At 41.4% G+C, this 20,249-nt stretch overlaps 1 protein-coding gene across 2 annotated transcripts; it reads right to left on the bottom strand.

Annotated features, from left to right (window-relative positions):
- Positions 1–285: 285 nt before the first annotated feature.
- Positions 286–6,134, bottom strand: pcdh18b (protocadherin 18b). 2 transcript variants are annotated; one of them, XM_079839108.1, is made up of 4 exons: positions 3,365–6,134; positions 2,935–2,990; positions 2,452–2,612; positions 286–1,645 (listed from the first exon to the last, which is right to left on the bottom strand). In XM_079839108.1, the coding sequence occupies exons 1-4, from the start codon at positions 5,855–5,857 to the stop codon at positions 903–905; spliced, it is 3,453 nt and encodes a 1,150-aa protein (XP_079695234.1). In that variant the 5' UTR covers positions 5,858–6,134; the 3' UTR covers positions 286–902. The 2 variants fall into 2 exon arrangements, with proteins under 2 accessions (XP_079695234.1, XP_079695233.1); XM_079839107.1 differs by having other exon boundaries at positions 292–1,645; positions 2,935–3,023.
- Positions 6,135–20,249: the final 14,115 nt, after the last annotated feature.

Raw genomic sequence — 20,249 nt, 5'->3', positions numbered from 1 at the left:
GGGGGCGCTCATTACGAGTGCAGCGTTGATGAGAGTGACTAAAAATGGCCCTTTTCCCTGCAAGGCTGCTCTCCAGATCTGTCTGTGAAGAGGAGGAAAACAACCACACACTCCCATTTTACTGGATATTTCAAGAACATAAAAACTAAATGGAGTAGCACATAGGCCTACTGTAATTTACTTGGAAACCTTTTTTATGCCCACACATAAACTACTTTTAACAAAAATACATCAATATTAACAGTGAAACGTATTTAAAAAAAAGTCAAATCAAGTGTGTATGTTTGACATATCTTCATTTCTCTTTATTTTGTCATTTGTTTAATGTAAAACAGAAGTTGGCACAAAGTATACACCATTATAAATACCACTCCCACCCCTAAAACATGCTTTCAATACCTGTCCCACCCCACCAAAAAACACATACTCAATAATATTCATGTACTTATATTATACTTATATATAACAATACCACGGAATAGAGCAAAAAAGAAAACCTTTTCATAAATAAGAATATTTACATCAAGGCATGTTGATCTTGATTATTTTTCCAACATGCATATATAAAAATAGAAATCTGATAGCTTTATATACATTTTTAACTTAGGTATATACACATATATAAATATAAAGACTACAAATTGTATTTTTAAAATACAAAGATAAATACACTCACATTGTGTACACTGTGGCCAAAAACCAGAAAATACAAACATCATTTGGATAATTAGCATTCACAAAACACATTACATCCAGAAATGCAACTTTAATGACAATTGCAGGTCTCTGTGTTTTTTTCTGTTTTCTTATCTTCCTCCACTTTAGTCTCATATACAAATGTTTTATTTTATTGTAGAGAGCGAGAGAGAGAAAGAGAGAGAGAAAGAGAGAGGGTTTAGTCTTTAGCTTTGCCTGACATCTTGAAGGAGTTTGTTGATTTCTGCAACCAGCTCGCTGGCGTCCATAATTTCGCTGCGACTGTCGCAGCGCTTTCCGTGCAAATGGCCGAGCACAGACTCTAACTCATCTTCCTCGTGATTCTCTGGGATTTCTTCCATTGCAGGGAGCCATTTTGAAGAGGACGCTGATGTTGCCATGGGAGCTGGCAGAGGGGCGGGGAGCGGAGCCACCAGGGCTGTCATGTGACTAGCAGGGGCGTGGGCATGTCCAGGATTTTGGAAGTGTGTATTAGCAGCCCAAACAGCCACGTTTTGCTGATAAGTGGCAGGGCTTGGCTTTCCAGGTAAGTGGCCCTTCCTTCTTTCCAACGACCCCACCCCTGCAGCACAGGCTGTTGCCTTTTCAGTTTCATTAGTCTCATTGTAATTATCCAGCGAGGAGGGGAGGAGCCTCTGGAACACGCTGTTCATTTCAGACAGCAGAGAAGTCGTTCCACACAGGTCTTCCCCATCACCTGCCTCCCCCTCTCCCTCCTCGCTCTCCTTGCCAAATGTGGAGAAACTCTTTTTCCTCAGTGTTGACTCGCCAGACTGTGGTGCTTCAGGGGTGGCTTTCTGCTGGGGATCTTCTCCGGGGATGTAGAGGTTGCTACGGTAATCAGAGGAGGCAGGGGAAGGCAATGGAGGCATCCAGCACTGGTCAGAGTGACCGAGGACACGACACTCTTCGGTGCACAGCTTCATCGCTACAGTGATCAGAAAGAAAACAAAAGCATTGATGGAAGACATTAGCTAATGATTGGTGTTTTCTGGCACAACATTCAAAACTGCACACACCCTTAACTAGTCAAATACATCAATTGGAAGCCAAATGACTAAACAAATCTTTCCAGTTTCATCCGACTCAGCTTCGTTTTCTAGAGACTATGCAAAACAAATCAAATATGCCAACTTATGGCGCTCATTGAACATGTTCGGCATTACTCATTCATGTTCTAGGGGCTGTTTATAGCGCCATTAATTTTGAAAGGCCATTTATAATACATCTTAGAGTTAATAAATGCCCAATCTGGTGCATTTGCGAAACAGGCCCTCATTTAGCCCACTCTCTCATGCAGAGAGTGAATGATTAAACATGCTGATTTACAGAAATCAATGGCCCATCTCTATGCACAACCCAATTCTGGTTCTAGTCACACTAATGATTGTATTATAGATCAAGTATGCATTTCCATCAAAAATAATGTTTTTCTCCAACATGTAGGTTTAGTTTGTTTTATCTGGCGTTTCGTCTTGAAGAGATACATTTTAAATGTTTAAAATCAAGGTTATAGTCGCAAATGTGTGTGTGTGTGTGTCAGGTGTGTGTGTGTGTGTGTGTGTGTGTGTGTGTGTGTGTGTGTGTGTGTGTGTGTGTGTGTGTGTGTGTGTGTGTGTGTGTGTGTGTGTGTGTGTGTGTGTGTGTGTGTGTGTGTGTGTGTGTGTGAGTGAATGTATAAAGTCAGAGTAATAGTCCAAAGGACTCCTCATCAGCATCTCATATCTTGCTTACTTGGATGCAGTCTGTGGTGTCCATCAGGAGTGAAGAGCTCATTGAAGCCTTCTCCAAGTAGAGGAGACTCCCTCCCCATCTCACAATCACTGTCTCCTGCCTCACTATCCCCTCGTCCACTGTCCTTCAGGCTGAACTTATCCATCTCATTCAAAGCATACCTGGAGACAAAAAAAAAAAAACAATTAACTATTGCAATAGCTCTCACTTAGTTACTGTATATCCATTATCATGCATATATTTTTTATTTATTGATGGTGTAAAAAAAATAATTGGGCCTCTTAAAGAGGGAGCAGTTTATGCATAAACAAAACAAGCTTTATTTAAAGGTCAGTTGACTTGCTAACATGATGAGGCTGTCATGTATTGTCAGCATCTGTTACTTAAGTACTCCAGGGTGTCCAGACTCTCACGGACTAGAACTTTGAACCCCCTGTAGGACGGTCTGTAAAGGTGGCAACAGGCTGAAGTGTGATTGGTTACCTGTAGCTCCGGGTGTATTTGTTGCCACGGAAACTGGGTCTGGGTTGGTACTGGCCCTGATGAAGTATGGACAGAAGCTGTGAGACTTGCTATAGCCAAAAAGAAAAAGAAACAGGGCGGGGAACAAATAAAGAAAGAAAAAAATGGAAATAAAAATGAATAATGGCAGACCAGACAGCAAACCCACACAAATACAGACACACCATGGTGGTGATAGGGATGGGGGGGGGGGTTGGTGGGGTGAATGAGGGAATGATATGGATGGATACTTAAGTATGACGAAACGATCTATGGATGTACAAATAAACATGCTATAAATAAAACAAACATATTGGATATTGTAACAGGTTTAGGGGGAATTAAATAGTCAGGAATAAAGAGTTCACATTGAATACACAAATACTAGTTACTGAACACTTTTTTTTTTTACCTCGACAGGTGGTGTGGCATGAGCAAGCTCTAGGGCGAAGTTCTCTGGCACGTGATTGGAGGAGATGGTGACCAGGCTGTTGAGTGATTGGCGGCTGTGGTGGCTCTGGCGACTCTCTGGAGCAGGTGAGGCTGACGGGGAGCGAGGATGGGCCCTCACAGGTAGGGTCCCATTAACCGTGGGGACCAATGTGATATCGCCTTTGTGGATCTGCCGGGCGGGTTTTTTCGGGTGGTTTTGGTAGGTGGACTCAGCCACTCTGCAGTTATAGGAATGTCTTGGGTCCTTCTGCTCTCTCGAGCACCTGGTTGCGAACATCACCATGACAATGAGAAGTACGCCACAGATGGCACCGAGGGAGATGATGATGATCATAGACACGTCTAGAGTCGATTGGTTGTTTATGTCTGAAGGGTTCAGGGAGTAGCTTTCTGGATAGTCCCGCAGGCTAATGTGCAGAATGGCCCTTGCTGAGAGTCGAGTCGACGCCCCTCTGTCTTGTACTAGGATTGCAAGATCAAACCCCTCATGCCCAGAGGCCTCTACGCTTCCGTTGGTTCGTAACTCACATCTGCGTGGGTCAATGACAAAGAGTCCTTCATCATTACCACCAACTATGGAGCAAGTCAACTCGCTGTTGGCCCCTGCATCACGATCTGTGGCCTTGATGATTGTCACCAGATGACCAGGCTCGGCATGCCGCCATAATGGCACCTCAGCTGTGTGATTTATTAGTAGTGGAGCAACGATGATGGGTGGGTTGTCATTTTCATCTAGTACAGTGAGAAAAACAGTGGCGTTGCTGCTCAGCGAAGCTGGGCCTCCACCATCCCGCGCCTGCACGGTGAACGAAAGCCGGCCAACTTCTTCCCGATCAAAGCTTCGGAGCGCATACACGGCCCCGTTAGATGGGTCAATGGTCACATAGGTTGAAATAGAGCTACCTTGGACCTGGCTCTCCACAATTGAGTAGGTCACCTGACCGTTAGTGCCCAAATCTGGGTCGGTGGCCACTACTGCTGTCAGGTACGCCCCGGGCGAATTGTTCTCAGACTTGAAGATTTCATACCGGCTCTTTTCGAAGCGAGGAGGGTTGTCGTTTTCATCCTGCACCTGCACTGTGAAGTGTTTGATGGTGGATAGGCTTGGCGAGCCGCGGTCTTCAGCGATTACAGTCAGGCTATATTCAGAGCGTTTCTCACGGTCCAGAGACACATTTGTGAGAATCATGTAGTTGTTCTCGTAGGTTTTCTGCAAGCGAAAATGCCCATGGCCATGAAGCCGGCACACGACCTCACCATTTAGACCTGAGTCGCTGTCATCCACGCGCACTAATGCGATGAAGGTATCGACAGGGGAGGCCTCTGAGATGTAGGCCACCTCTTCTTTGCCCTGAGTCATAAGATTGATGTTGATTTTTGGCTTGTTGTCGTTAACATCAACCACTTTGATGATTATCTTACAGTGGCCTGGAATGGAGTTGGGACCCATATCCTGGGCCTGCACGTCTATTTCATACGAGGAAGTAGTTTCGTAGTCAACTTTCTTAATTAGAGTGATGTGACCATTATCTGGATTCATTTTAAAGGTCTCTAGGATTTTGGGTGGCACATGGCTGCTGAAAGAGTACACTATTTTGCCATTATTGCCTTCATCTGGGTCTGTGGCGTTCAGGTCCACCAGTAGCGTCCCCAGTGATGAATTTTCCAGGAGGTTGACCACATAAGCCTGCTCATCAAACGCTGGGCTATTATCGTTGGAATCAGATATGCTGATTTTAAGCAGTGTTGAGCCAGATTTCGGCGGCACGCCAGAGTCTGATGCTGTGAGTTGTAGTTGGTAGCTGGACTGTGTTTCCCTGTCAAGCTCCCTCATCACAACAAGGTCTGCATACTTTGCACCATCCGTTCTCGTCCTGATATCGATTTTAAAAAAGTTATTCCGAGTGAGCGAGTAGGTGTGGAGCGCGTTTTCCCCGACATCCGGGTCTAACGCGCTATCCAAAGGGAAGCGCGTGCCAACAGACGCGCTCTCTGATATCTCTATGGGGATTATGGCGCGGGAGAACTGCGGAGCGTTGTCGTTGATGTCCAACACTTCCACTTGAATGTGAAACAGCTGGAGGTATTCCGTGGGAAGAGTGATCACATCGAACTCGATAGTGCAGTTTAAGTTTTTCTCGCAGAGCTTCTCGCGGTCGATTTTGGTTGCGATGCTGATCTCTCCGTCCTCCTCGCGCACGGAGAGTAGAGGGGTGCTGCCTCTCTGCATCGCGCGGAAGCGCGGGGACACGGAGCTCGGGAGTTTGGATAATATACCGGCTACATCCTCTTTCAGTCTGGCAATCACCGTACCAACTCTCTGCTCCTCCAAAACTTTGTATTTTAAAGTCTTCCCCGAAACATTGTGCGCCACGACCGCCAGAAGTATAAGTTTCAGAAGCATCTTGCAAAACAGTACATTCCTGTCGCTGGAGTAGTTCGTTGTTCCCATTTTTGAAGCCGTGCGCAAAGTACTTATTCCGCACACAGAGAAAACTGGCTGGTCGGTTGTTGGGTGTAAATTAAAGCATGATAAATCCTCAGATGCACATGGAGTCGAGGAACCAGCACTTCCCCTCTCTGTGTGTTTTCAGCGCCTCGGAGAAAGCATCAAGACGCGGTATTGCTTCTGCACACATCCACTTTCCTCTTCGTCTGACTGTGTGTGAGTTGGTGCGCGGGTGTGTGGGAGGCGCAGCTCCTTGTGTGTGTGTGCGTGCTCTGTCTGTGACTCTGAGAAAACTGACTGGCCCCTTGCAGCCCACCTCAGACTGTGGCCCCCACCCTCTCCAAACTCCAGCCTCCTCCTCGCCCCACGGCTGTACATCCCTGAAAAGAAAAGAAAAGAAAAGAAAAGGCAGAATGAAAGAAAGAAAGAGCAGTGATTGAGGTGAAGCTGGCAAGCAGATCTCGCCATGAGGAGGACAGTTTCAGAAGTGTGCCATAACAATAGAAAAAAGGACACATTATTCAAGACCAAGTTTCTCGAGTCACCCTGGCACGCTTTGGGTTACTTCAGACTTTATAAATGTTTTTATCATTATAACATATTTATTTCCATCTATTTAACTCATTATTTCTATCATTACTACTCGGTTTTATGCGTTTTCAGAGTTTCAGTTCATTTTTATTTGTGGTCATCCTTGCACGATGTCACTTTGGCTTCACTTTGATATTCGCCTACTTAAAAAGGCAGCAACTTTTACAGAGTTCTAATATTTTAAAACGTAGGCCTGTTTGTTGCACCAGGCATGTTATAATCTTGAGCAAGAAAAAAAGGCTATATATTATAATTTATAGTGTACTATGTAGCCTACTAGGTATAGCATGTAGTCCACTAAACACAGTTTCCAGCTAACTTTATAATAATATGTCTAAACCACATCTATAGTTCTGAGGATGAAGGGTAACTGGAGGATATCAGAGAGCACATCAGCGCGCTATTGTGTCTCGCTGGAGCAGTTTGCGCGCGTGGCGAATCGCGCGCTGTGAAAAGGATTCCCCCAACCTCCCTTTAACCCGCAGTCAATGTGATTTCTCACAGAGGTCACACTCGCCCGCGTGCACAATGCCACTTTACGACTCACCATCTCTGATTCTGCCGCATTAGCATCATTATGCGCGTTCACCCACAAACAAAAAGCAAACATGAGCTTCTGGAAGTTTCACGGCCATCTGGTTCAAACGTCCAGAAAACCCAAACCAGTAATTAGGCTATATCAGACAGTCCTGCGAGAAACACACACACACACGCAGCCAGAATTAGTGAATTTCACTGTATGTTTATTAATAGCCTATTATTATATAAACATATTTGAACTTTATCCATAAGGCATCTAATTCTTTGCGCATCACCCATTTGTAGTTCACAGTTGCAGCGCACTTAAAAGTATAAGTAAACATTAGGTCTACAACAATTTTAGTAAGAGTTGAATCGTAATGTTCCATCTAGAAGCGTTCTGATAAACAGAAGAGATGCACCGTGAGAATGCATTGAAATTCGGTCCTGTGACCTGTGGCTGTCCATCTGTCGTGGGCCAGCTGAAGTCTGAAGCCATGCTCTTCAAATCTGCTCAACACAGCAGTGACCCTGACTACAGCCCATCAATCACTGATTTTTGTAAGCAAATGTAATATTTTAGTTAGTGTTTTCAGTATGTCGTCAAGAATGTGTCATCATATACCATTTGTCATGTTGCTAGAGCCAAAGCGCAGGTGACAGCTTTCTTCCTATCTAAACCTTAGGCGTTTGTCACACTCGTAATTAAAGTTATAGCATATGTTTCATCCAAGTTGCTGTTTCTTATCTAATCGGGAAACTTCCAGTGTGAAAGTCATCCTCGAAATATAATTTCATCACTTCTTGCTTATTACATTTCATGCTCAAATATGTTCAAGTCAGTGCGTTTTAAACAAGTGGGTGGTTTTATTCACACGCCATATAAGGGGAAGACGCAGCATGTGCACAAGCAGATGCACGAAACTTGTGATGCTAATCACATATGCTATTTACATACTAGAATTAAGTGCATGAAATAACCCAGCTTTCTCTGAAAAAGAGTATAGCTTATAGATTTTTTTTTATATGTTGTTTTGTTTTTTTCTGTGCAGTTCTGTGCACTCATAGTCTGTATGGGAACCAAATTACGCAGCTATATTTTAAACTATTGATCTAGTCTTTGTCTTCACGTTTTTCATTTTAAAAGTTGACATGTGTTACTTTGTTCGTAAAGTGTACGAACAGTTGAGTGTTGTTAAGCTATAATCAAGTAAATAGTTTTACAGCAGCAGCCCAATTAAGCATACATGGCATACAATATGAGCGGGTGTTAAAATCTGGCGGCGTCATATGTTCTCATCAGATGGCTTTTTTTCTTTTTTTTTTTTTTTTAGACAGGGGGATTTGAGATGCATTTTCAAGCTGTGGTCGTAAAGTCACCCCGGGCTGGAAGAGAGGGAGGGCGTGGGGGGAATTAACTTTGTCATTGAAATGAAAAAGGATCACACACACAATAGTGCATGGCAGGTGGGACGTCGCAATTCGCAGAGGGGCCGTGGAAACCGGCGGGGAAGCGGAGCGCAGAGGGAGGAGGGAATCACGGCGGAATGCTCCGGCGCCGCGGGTCGAGAGGGCACCGTGGGTGTTTGTAAAGGCACGCGAGCATCTGCCGCCTGTGTGGCAACTAATATCCCCTCCTCCTTATTTCTCATACCCGTTTTTCTTTGCTCTGCAAATCGTCCCCTCCCGTATTTTACTTCCTGTCTTTCTCTGCTTTCTCTCGGCTCGTGGCAGGTCACAGGCGTTCGGCATGTGCCCTTTATGAAAGTTTTATTAACGCATGTCTTACATTTTGGGGGTTGCGTCCAAAGAAGAGTTGGAGATTTACGCAATAGGACACACATTCTCGAGACGTTAGGTACGCACACGTGCGTTTGTTTAGTTTACTGATCATGCACTTTCTGTTTATACTTGAGCAAGATTGATTTCTTCCACATGAGTCATGGAGAGAAATCTACCCTCCAACAATCTCCATGTTCACTCTTAAAAAGGCACAAACCAAAAAGGTTTTTGCTAATAGATATCACAGAAAAACTCTTTACGTTGATAACTTTACATCTTGTTCTTTGTACTTGTGCATGAAATAATCATTCTGATCCCATGTTGTTCCTAATCTATATGACTTTTTCCACTGAAAAAAAAAAAAAAAGATGAACAGTATTGTTAAGAATATTTTGTATTTGTCCATGCAATGACATTCAAAGGGGTTCAAAAGAACAATGAGCCACACTGATTTCAATTGTATGGGCAAAAAGACCCTTTTCAAAATATATTATTTATCATGAAACAGAAGAAAGAAAGTTATACAGTTTTTGAATTTTAATGATTGTGTGAACTAACCCTTTATGAAATGGTTCTTCATAAGTTCTTTGCTGAACCTATTTTGGTGTTGGATGACATTTTAATTCAATTGCAAGTCAAGCCATTCCAAAGAGTTTTTGCTCTGCTTTCTTCACTATTATGTGCCATTTCTGGACACGATTATCGAAAAGTGTGCTGTCAGCATCTTGTAGTCAGGGAATCCTAAATTGCGGATGGGTTTATCAGCTCATCAGAGATATGTCAGCAACAATCTGCACTTATAATTGATAAGCTTGACACCAAACATCAGATAATGTGCTATATATCGTTGGCTGAGAGTGCAATATGAAAGTTCACTTGCCTTTCTCTCTCATCATGCTTGCATTTTGTTCAACGCACTCTCATCGCAATTCATAAATATTTTGTTTTTGGTGAATTGGTGGCTGATATGAATTCATACAATCTTATTTGTACGTTTTCGTACAATCCGTTTATGCACCACTGACGGTTCGGTTTGGGGGTGGACCTTTATGCTTTCCATACGAATAATGTTGTACGAATTCATATGAATCCATCAAATAGTTATGTTTTCTCATGAGATGGGGTTTTGTTTGAGTTGTGTAATGACCATACTTGGGCAGTGTAAAATACCAACAATAATGCCAAAAATCTTTTTTTATTTTCCACAGGAGGTAGAAAGTCACACAGGAAAACGTTTGGAACGTCATGAAGGTGAGTAAATGATGACAGAATTTTCAGTTGTGGGTGAACTTTTTTGTTAGTATCTTAGAATTAAAGTATAAATCAAGGGAAAGGGGAGTCCCACATTGGCACTTGACCAAAAAGACACAGAGATCCAACATTTGGCGTAGCAGCCGTTTGATATTCAGTCTAACTCGGCTCACATTTGCAAGCCACAAAGACATGAATGTTCTGTTTTCTGATTTTTGTCCTAAAAAGACCAGAGAGTGTGCCTGAGCAACAGAGTGTGTGTAAGAGGCCGATTCCCGTCCGTCTGGCAGCTGTTGCTTTGTCACCTGATCACTTGTTTTTGTAGCCCACTGATACCTTGCTTCAGTCTGCGACCTATCTGATGTCACATTCAGAAAATGCTTTTCTGTTTTTATTTTAGAGCTCATAACACACCGCACCGATCACAGCTCGGTTAGCTTGAACTGGTTATCTGATTTCAAGAAGAAACATTTCACTCTGAATGCTGCATATTGACAAATGGAAACTCCTCGCTTAGTGTTTTTGTTCAACATGGAGGAATAACTTGTCTTTTTAGTTCAAATGCTTTTTTCTGAGAACGACTTCACGAAACGTGACAGTGCCGGAGATGGGGGGAAAAACAACCTATTGTTCGTTCTTCTCGACACACTTCTTTTCTTGGAAAGCACAAAGGCACGCACACTTCTGGGGGCATTGGTGACTTCGGCGCATGTGGGGGCTCAAAGGTGACATATTTCAGAAGGGGGTTCATTCTCTATGCAATAGATTTAAAGCCTCCCTCCTTCCCTCTTCTCTTTGCTCAGTCTGCTTGGTTTGGCAGATGTGTGGGGGTCTTTTTTGGGGAGCCTGGGACGGCAGCGTGCCACGTGTTCACAATGTCAGCCTGATTTCTGTGGAAACTCTTATGAGCGAAGGATCACCTTACACAAAGAAACAGAGCCACTTTCTCTCCCCGCTACTTTCCGACTCGCTTTTTCATACTCTCCGGTTTCTTCTTCACACTCCCTTCATGTTATTTTAGCAGTTTAAGACTCTCGACGGCAGATCTGCACCCCCAGATTACACTTTGTATCAAATGAATGTCTTTGATGCTGCGGGTTTAAATGTGATTTACAACGGAAAGAACATATTGTTCCTCTCTAAATGGATCTTTAGAAAACTGTGTGTTGAATATGAATGAGAAATACATACTTTAACGAACTGATAAATGAGCGAACGTATTCTTAAGTAACGCCTGGCAAATTATAAAAGCATAGAATTCCCTCTTTACAGCCTGTGACGGTTTCCTGTATAAAAGTTCTTTATGGAAATAGCCAGAGAGTGACAGAACCCCCTCTGAGTTAAGCCAAGTAACTCTATCTCTCCTCCTAATGGGTTCAATTAAAACTCCAGACACACACACTCACACACCTATAAAAACAGCGAGCGTGTTTATCTTTCTGGTTCCAATGGAGAGTAAAGAGGATAATTTTATAGCTAGAGGAAGTGATCGTCTGCCCATTCTGTCTAATCCAAACACTTTTTGGCTTCGGGTCAGCTTAAGAGCGAATATGTGCAGACCTCAGCGCTCCTCCGTCGTCTGTCTGTCCATTCATAACATTCATGCATTATTCCATCAAGCATTCTGTGGATTTAGAAGGAAATCAGTGTCTGTTGCTTTAAGGCTTGAAAATCCAGGAAAATATGTGTCATTGAATACCATATAGATCCTGCTGTTGCTAGAGTATAACAGGGTTCTTTGTGAGGCCGGTTTGAAACCATATGAAACCAGGCCAGAACATATGCTCTTTATTTGATTTTTGAAACTATTTGGGTTTATATAAGTCTTTTCACAGTATCATTGGTAAAGCACATAATATGAGGTATAACTTTTGTAAGTTTTTTTGTTCATTCAGTTAAGTCATTTGTACTGTACAATTATACCTATTTCTGCTTTTCTTAGTGATAATGTGTGTGTGGCAGTGTTATTTTTAGTATTATTTATAATATTTATTCATATTTATATTAGCTTTGATATTTATATTTCAGTTTTTAATAGATTTTCTGCAATTTTGTATTTTTTTATGCAATTTTTTTAAATTATTATTCTATTTAGCTTAATTTTTATTTCGGGTTTATTTCTTCACTCAAAAATTCTTCACTCTTGACTCAAAAATGAACAACGCCCAGAAAGTTAGTAAAGATGTCGGGGGGGGGGGGGGGGGGGGGGGTGCGCACAAAAGGTATTCTCGTCGCTTCATATTCAATTATGATTGAACCGCTGTAGTCACATGGACTATTTTAACGATGTCTTTACTTCCTTTCTGGACCTTGAAAGTGTTAATTAAATAGCTGTCTATGGAGAGGTCAGAGAGCTCTCAGATTTCATCAAAAACATCTTAATTTGTGTTACGAAGATGAACGAAGGTCTTACGGGTTTGGAACGACATGAGGGTGAGTAATTAATGACAGAATTTTCATTTTTGGGCGAACTAACCCTTTAAACTTATTTTATTTTAGTTTGTTGCATTTTATCTAATAGTTATAATTTATTTCTGCTTTATTTAAATGTACAGGAATATTTGTAGTAGTTTTATTTTCTTAACAGCAGTATGTGGTTTTTATGAATGTCCACAGTGCTAAAGATAGAGCAGATATAGCAAACCAGAAGTGCTTTAGGGTAGTGTGTCAGTGTAACAGCATTCACTTTTTTAAGACTTTTCATTGCTCATTACCATCTTAAAGCCATAAGAGTCTTGTCACATTTATTATTGCAGTATACTTCTCATTCATAAGCCAAAATAATTGCCCAAAAAAATCTGAACATCCTATTAGTCTACTTTACAATCGTTTTAGCGCTTGTCAATGTTAGCATGATAGCTAATTGTTTCGCTAATGGGCAATTAGATTGAATCAGAGTGTGGGCTTGATAATTAAGAACAGCTCCAGAAAGGCAGCCAATGATCTCTAGTTTCTGTAGTTTTACGGCTTTGTTGACAGTCGACTCAAACCCAAATAACCCCCGAGTCTCATCACTGTAACTAAAGAAGCAGGGGAAACACATGGGAGAACAGAGAAAGAAGTCGAGTCTCTCTCTTTGAATAGCTTAAGAGTGAACAGTGGCGCTAATAAGTGGTCCGTCTGGGCTCTGGCTATCAGTCATTAAGCGAGGTCGTTAATTCTGTACGCCAGGTTAAAGATTGATGAGCTGGGATGGCATTGTTTAAGCGCTAAATTTGTTAAGAGGCTAAATGGCTTCAGGGTATTCATTCTGTCCCTGGTCAGCACAGAGCCGCTCTCAATACAGTGTGACTTAAGGCCAATGACCAGCCTAGGGAACATAGTTTTCATAGTCCGTGACAGGTTTTTTTTTTGTTTATTGAAGCGAGGAGCACAGCTAAGTAGCCTTATTTGTAACTTTGCTGGAAATGTTCCATCGGCTTCCCATCTGAGTGCCAAATTAACTGACTCGCATTCCCTGTGCTCTTGTACATTCCGTGTTGCGCTGCCCATACCTCCCCAGTTCCTTTATGTATTTTTAAAAGAAAACAAGAGGCACACTTTGGTTTGTTCTTTGTTGCAGAGCGGCCGTCGCATTTAGCAACCCCCCAACCCAAAACACACATGATCCCTTATGCCAGCCAGTGATTTAACGCTCATCCAGCGAGCTCCCCCTGCAGCGACAGAGGGCATGCCATGAGAGAGGCCCTCTGTGGGGGGATGGAGCACCAGACCAGAGTGCTGACACTCGTGGCTGTTCACATGCTGATGGTTCTTTGTTAGGGGACCAGGCAGGAGGTCTCCTTCAGGACCCCCTCCCAATCTGACACACTTAGTAACTTTTGTATTGGCCTGGGCCCTTTTTCAGACTTCACATGACCTTTGACTTCCCACTCAGCCGCCAATCAGACACCCCGAGAGTGAGGGGACAGCAGGCTGAAAGAGCTAGGAACAAAAGCTGCTGAATCACTTTATCGCGCACACACATGAACTGCAACTCTGATGAGATTTTTCATCATTGTGGTCGCCATCTCTTTTGTCAAGCTAGCTTTTTGTCGGGGTGAAATTCTAGTTGTTAACATAAATGATCTTGAAACAGCTTGCTATCCTTTGTTATTCTCTTCAGTGAGTGTAATGGAGAAAACAAGGAGTACATTTTAATTTGAACGGCAACAGCTACTAGATCTAATTTATTTGGGGTCCAATGTTCACCACTAATAAGCTTGTGCACTTTTAAAGACCAAGCTAGAGATGTTACATGTTGGGTGATGGTAATTAGCAGTCTCAATGCTGAAACATCATCTTTGAAAATCAATATAATTCTGCCCTCATCATTAGTCATGTTACTCAAATAGTTATAGTTTTCAATAATTAATGAGTGTATTCTTAGAGGTTGACTTGTTGTAGTGGAATTACAAGGACAAAGCTTCTCTGCATAAATATGAGAAGATGACATTTAGTAATCTCTCCATCTATATCTGTATCAGTTTTAATGCACTTTATCGGCATGATTAATAGTTGTGCATTTGTATTGCCGGATTTGAGTGGCATGCAAAGAAAATACTGAAAAAAACTAAAATAGTGCAGCATAATGTGCTTCGTCTCTCGCTTTCTATCTCAGAGGCAAGCTTTATTGGAAAAGCTGTGAAAATGTACAAAATTGCTAAAGCATTCAAAGTACTAACAGCTATTGCACATGAAGCATGATAAATGAGATATAACAGAAAATAGAATATGAATATTTCCAGTTATTGCTCAGCAAAATCAGAGAGTGTTGATTAAAGGAGATGAAAGGAATTCAGAAACCGGAGCAAAAAAGAAAAAAAAAAGTGGCTCAGTTTTCACTCTTCCTTCCCTGCCTTGAAAACAAGCCGATCAATGGAGCCCTTGTGGCCTACAGAAGTGCAATGATGTATCAGTTTGTCTGGAATTAAACGCTTTTTCTGGATTCTCTATTTTCAAAGCGCAGTAATGATGTGAGAGGGAGCAGTGGGAGGCTCGTTGTAACCTCCCTTGAGGATGAAGAGATGGAAAATTACGGTAGTGTGGGCTGAGATAGAATCCACTTTCATAAACCTATGTAGTGCAAACTCGGACATGTTGTGCAATCAGGACATAAAGTGTGCATCAGTGGGCTATTTAGTAGTTAATTGTGGTACTATTATTATGAGCATTTAACTTGTGGCATTGAAACTCGTTCCGCACCATTTGTGCTATGGGTAAACACATTTTTTTTCTCCCCACTCTACTTGTCTGTGTTTGCATGTTCTACAGTCTGTGCATTAGTAGTGTTTTTTTTTTTTTTACTCTTTCTGCTTGTTACGTTGTTATGCCAATAGGAGGGTATCTATTGGCAAGTCCACGACTAGTTAATTTTACCGGCTCATTGATTCAACAAAAAAAAACAAGTCACTGAATCATTTATTCAATTGATTAATTAAAAAAACACTGATTTAATTAGTGAAGTCAATTCCTATAGGAGATTCATTTGAAATAATTTGGAAAATGCTGAGATTCTGAACTGAATTGAATCCAAATATAGTGTTTACATGAACGCTAAATAAAGTGATCGGGTTGATGTGTGTATATATATATATATATATATATATATATATATATATATATATATATATATATATATATATATATATATACACTGTCAGAAAAAAAGGTACATTGCTGTCACTGGGGCGGTACCCTAAGGTACATAACAAAAAAGGTACTAATATGTACCTTTAAGGTACTAATATGCACTCTTAAAGTACTGATATGTACCTTTTGAGGTACTAAAATGTACCTTTCAGGGGTGAGTAAGGTACAAAGATGTACCTTTTCACTTTTGTACCTTAGGGTACCGCCCCAGTGACAGCCCTGTACCTTTTTTTCTGAGAGTGTATATATATATATATATATATATATATATATATATATATATATATATATATATATATATATATATATATATATATATATATATATATATATATATATATATATATATATATATATATATATACAGTGAGGGAAATAAGTATTTGAACACCCTGCTATTTTGCAAGTTCTCCCACTTGGAAATCATGGAGGGGTCTGAAATTGTCATCGTAGGTGCATGTCCACTGTGAGAGACATAATCTAAAAAAAAAAATCCAGAAATCACAATATATGATTTTTTAACTATTTATTTGTATGATACAGCTGCAAATAAGTATTTGAACACCTGTCTATCAGCTAGAATTCTGACCCTCAAAGACCTGTTAGTCTGCCTTTAAAATGTCCACATCCACTCCATTTATTATCCTAAATTAGATGCACCTGTTTGAGGTCGTTAGCTGCATAAAGACACCTGTCCACCCCATACAATCAGTAAGAATCCAACTACTAACATGGCCAAGACCAAAGAGCTGTCCAAAGACACTAGAGACAAAATTGTACACCTCCACAAGGCTGGAAAGGGCTACGGGGAAACTGCCAAGCAGCTTGGTGAAAAAAGGTCCACTGTTGGAGCAATCATTAGAAAATGGAAGAAGCTAAACATGACTGTCAATCTCCCTCGGACTGGGGCTCCATGCAAGATCTCACCTCGTGGGGTCTCAATGATCCTAAGAAAGGTGAGAAATCAGCCCAGAACTACACGGGAGGAGCTGGTCAATGACCTGAAAAGAGCTGGGACCACCGTTTCCAAGGTTACTGTTGGTAATACACTAAGACGTCATGGTTTGAAATCATGCATGGCATGAAAGGTTCCCCTGCTTAAACCAGCACATGTCCAGGCCCGTCTTAAGTTTGCCAATGACCATTTGGATGATCCAGAGGAGTCATGGGAGAAATTCATGTGGTCAGATGAGACCAAAATAGAACTTTTTGGTCATAATTCCACTAAACGTAGAAGAAGAAGAATGATGAGTACCATCCCAAGAACACCATCCCTACTGTGAAGCATGGGGGTGGTAGCATCATGCTTTGGGGGTGTTTTTCTGCACATGGGACAGGGCGACTGCACTGTATTAAGGAGAGGATGACCGGGGCCATGTATTGCGAGATTTTGGGGAACAACCTCCTTTCCTCAGTTAGAGCATTGAAGATGGGTCAAGGCTGGGTCTTCCAACATGACAATGACCCGAAGCACACAGCCAGGATAACCAAGGAGTGGCTCTGTAAGAAGCATATCAAGGTTCTGGCATGGCCTAGCCAGTCTCCAGACCTAAACCCAATAGAGAATCTTTGGAGGGAGCTCAAACTCTGTGTTTCTCAGCGACAGGCCAGAAACCTGTCTGATCTAGAGAAGATCTGTGTGGAGGAGTGGGCCAAAATCCCTCCTGCAGTGTGTGCAAACCTGGTGAAAAACTACAGGAAACGTTTGACCTCTGTAATTGCAAACAAAGGCTACTGTACCAAAAATTAACATTGATTTTCTCAGGTGTTCAAATACTTATTTGCAGCTGTATCATACAAATAAATAGTTAAAAAATCATACATTGTGATTTCTGGATTTTTTTTTTTTTAGATTATGTCTCTCACAGTGGACATGCACCTACGATGACAATTTCAGACCCCTCCATGATTTGTGGGAGAACTTGAAAATAGCAGGGTGTTCAAATACTTATTTTCCTCACTGTATATGTTGTTGCAAACTAACAATCCGTTTGTTTTGAAAAGCAGACTTAAGGGCTCTATTTTTACGATCTGAGCGTGTGGTCAGAAGTGCATGGCGCAGGGGCACTTAGGGCATGTCTGAATCCACTTTTGTTAGTTTAACATCGGGTGTGTTTTGGCCGTAACGGGCAATAAACCAATCATTGGGAGTCTCATCTCCCATTCCCTTTAAAAGCCAGTTGCGATTGCACCATGGTGGATTCGCTATTCACATGGCGGGATTTGCAAGCATAAATTAATGCTTCTCCATAGAGGAATCCTTTTATTTTTTATATTTAAAAATGTTTGTGTGCTGCTGCCCTGTGTCTGTAACAAGCAGAGTGTACGCGCATTGTGCACTCACCCATAGGGTCATATTACTAACGCGCCCTTTAAATAACACAAAAAATACTGCATCATGCTGAAACTAGCAAAAAACACAAACACTGGGTGAATGATAGGGCCCTTTATCTATTCCGGGTCCTAATTAGAGGCCCTCTGTGACTTCACAGGCTGGAACACCTGTTTACATTTGGTATTAAGATGCATTTTGGTCGATCGGATCACAAGTGGACGACTCTAAATACAGTTGTAAACGGGGTCTAAAACATTTCAAACAGCCACACAAGACCACCTACTCTCTGCCTACTAACCTAATGTAAACATTATGGGAAGCGTGCTAGCCAGACCGGTTTTAAACTTTGATGGCTGGAAACCCAAGTTTGGTTTGAAGATGAAAAGTGTACCAAGCACAATATTCTCTCACCATTCCTGATTTCTAACACGCACTCACAGTGTTTGGCATGGTCTTGCGACTATCAGAGCAGAAACTAAAGCTGATGCTCTCTGTTTTTCCGCTGTCTCCTTTTGCGTCCATATGTAAATTGAGCAAACTTATTTTGTCTACTTTGATCCGATCGACCAAAACACATCTGAATACCAGGTGTAAACAGGGCCACAGATGATGAGTGGAAAGAGAGTTTTAGAATGACACAACAGTCTTTTATTATATTCAACAATAACATCAGCTCGTTCCATGTGCCATACGTCATTATGCCATTTTCTACACTCTAAAAAAAAGGCTCGTAATCATAGGGGAACCTTTTTTAGTGCTACACTCTAAAAAAAAAAAGGTTCTATATTGCACCAAAAATGGTTCTTGGCTCGTAATCATAGGGGAACCTTTTTTAGTGCTATATAGCACCAATTTTGGTGCTTCAGTGGTTCTTCAGCGGTTCTTCAGAGGTTCTTCAGCGGTTCTTCAGAGGTTCTTCACCGGTTCTTTGACTAAGGTGCTACATAGCACCTCTGAAGAACCGCTGAAGAACCACTGAAGCACTAAAATTGGTGCTATATAGCACTAAAAAAGGTTCCCCTATGATTACGAGCCTTTTTTTTAGAGTGTATATAGCACCAATTTTGGTGCTTCAGTGGTTCTTCAGCGGTTCTTCAGAGGTGCTATATAGCACCTTAGTCAAAGAACCGGTGAAGAACCTCTGAAGAACCGCTGAAGAACCTCTGAAGAACCGCTGAAGAACCACTGAAGCACCAAAATTGGTGCTATATAGCACTAAAAAAGGTTCCCCTATGATTACGAGCCAAGAACCATTTTTGGTGCAATATAGAACCTTTTTTTTTTTAGAGTGTACGTCATTGTACATGCAACTTTCCAGTTTCAGTTTTCAATCTGAACAAGTGTTTACATGTCCTATAGAATGGATTAGAAAATGTTTATCCCACCCCTCTCAAAGGTGGGCATTTTCATTCCGATTGAGGTGTTAACATGGAGGTTTTTTTAATTCTGATTGGATTTTTAAACCAATTGTAATCGAAATACAATGCTCCCTGTAAATGCACCTAATATGTTAGCAAATTAGCTGATTTGTTCAAGAACAATGAGTCATTCGGGAATTAAACTCTATTGGTTCTTAATCCTAGTTGCAGTGATATCTTTTAGGTGTTTAAAATGTAAGTTACTCAGTATTAAATGGATGGTTCACACAGAAAATTATCATTTACTCACTTTCATGATATTCCATACCTTATCTTCTACGTAACACAAAATAAGATATTTTGAAAAATCTATTTGGGAAAAAAGTGAATGTTTTATTTATGCAATTAAAGTCAATGGGGTCCAGTATTGTTTGGATCCCTTTAGGTTTAAAATACCTTATTTTGTGTTCCATAGAAGAAAGTCATAATGGTTTGGAATCTAGGTTAGTGAAATCTAGTATATTAGTAATCTATAATGCAGGAATAATGATCTGAAAGGAGTTGCATCATTTCAGTCGTGTGAATATCTAAAAGCTTATTTTTCATTTTATCGCTCTCTTTCTCTAGGGTACAGCAAAGTAAGTATCATGTCAGTCTGGCACGCTGTAAGTTCAGAAAAGCCCAATCCCTTCACACATTCACACACACGCACACCCCTCCCGTTCCAAATAGTGATAAATCAATTCCAGAGCGCCCTCCTTGTCTCCAGCTCACTCAATCACTCACTCAGGCACACAATCACACACAGACACACACACTGCACAAAGTAAACTCTACCAATCTCTCTCTGTCTCCCTCTTCTTGTCTCCTGTGGCCCTTGCAATGCACCACGTCCCATGCTTGCCATATGGCGGAGAACTGAGAGAGG

Source organism: Gobio gobio (assembly GCF_949357685.1).
Source record: "Gobio gobio genome assembly, chromosome: 16".
NCBI classification, from domain to species: domain Eukaryota; kingdom Metazoa; phylum Chordata; class Actinopteri; order Cypriniformes; family Gobionidae; genus Gobio; species Gobio gobio.
This window is presented reverse-complemented; position numbering and strand designations above follow the sequence as displayed.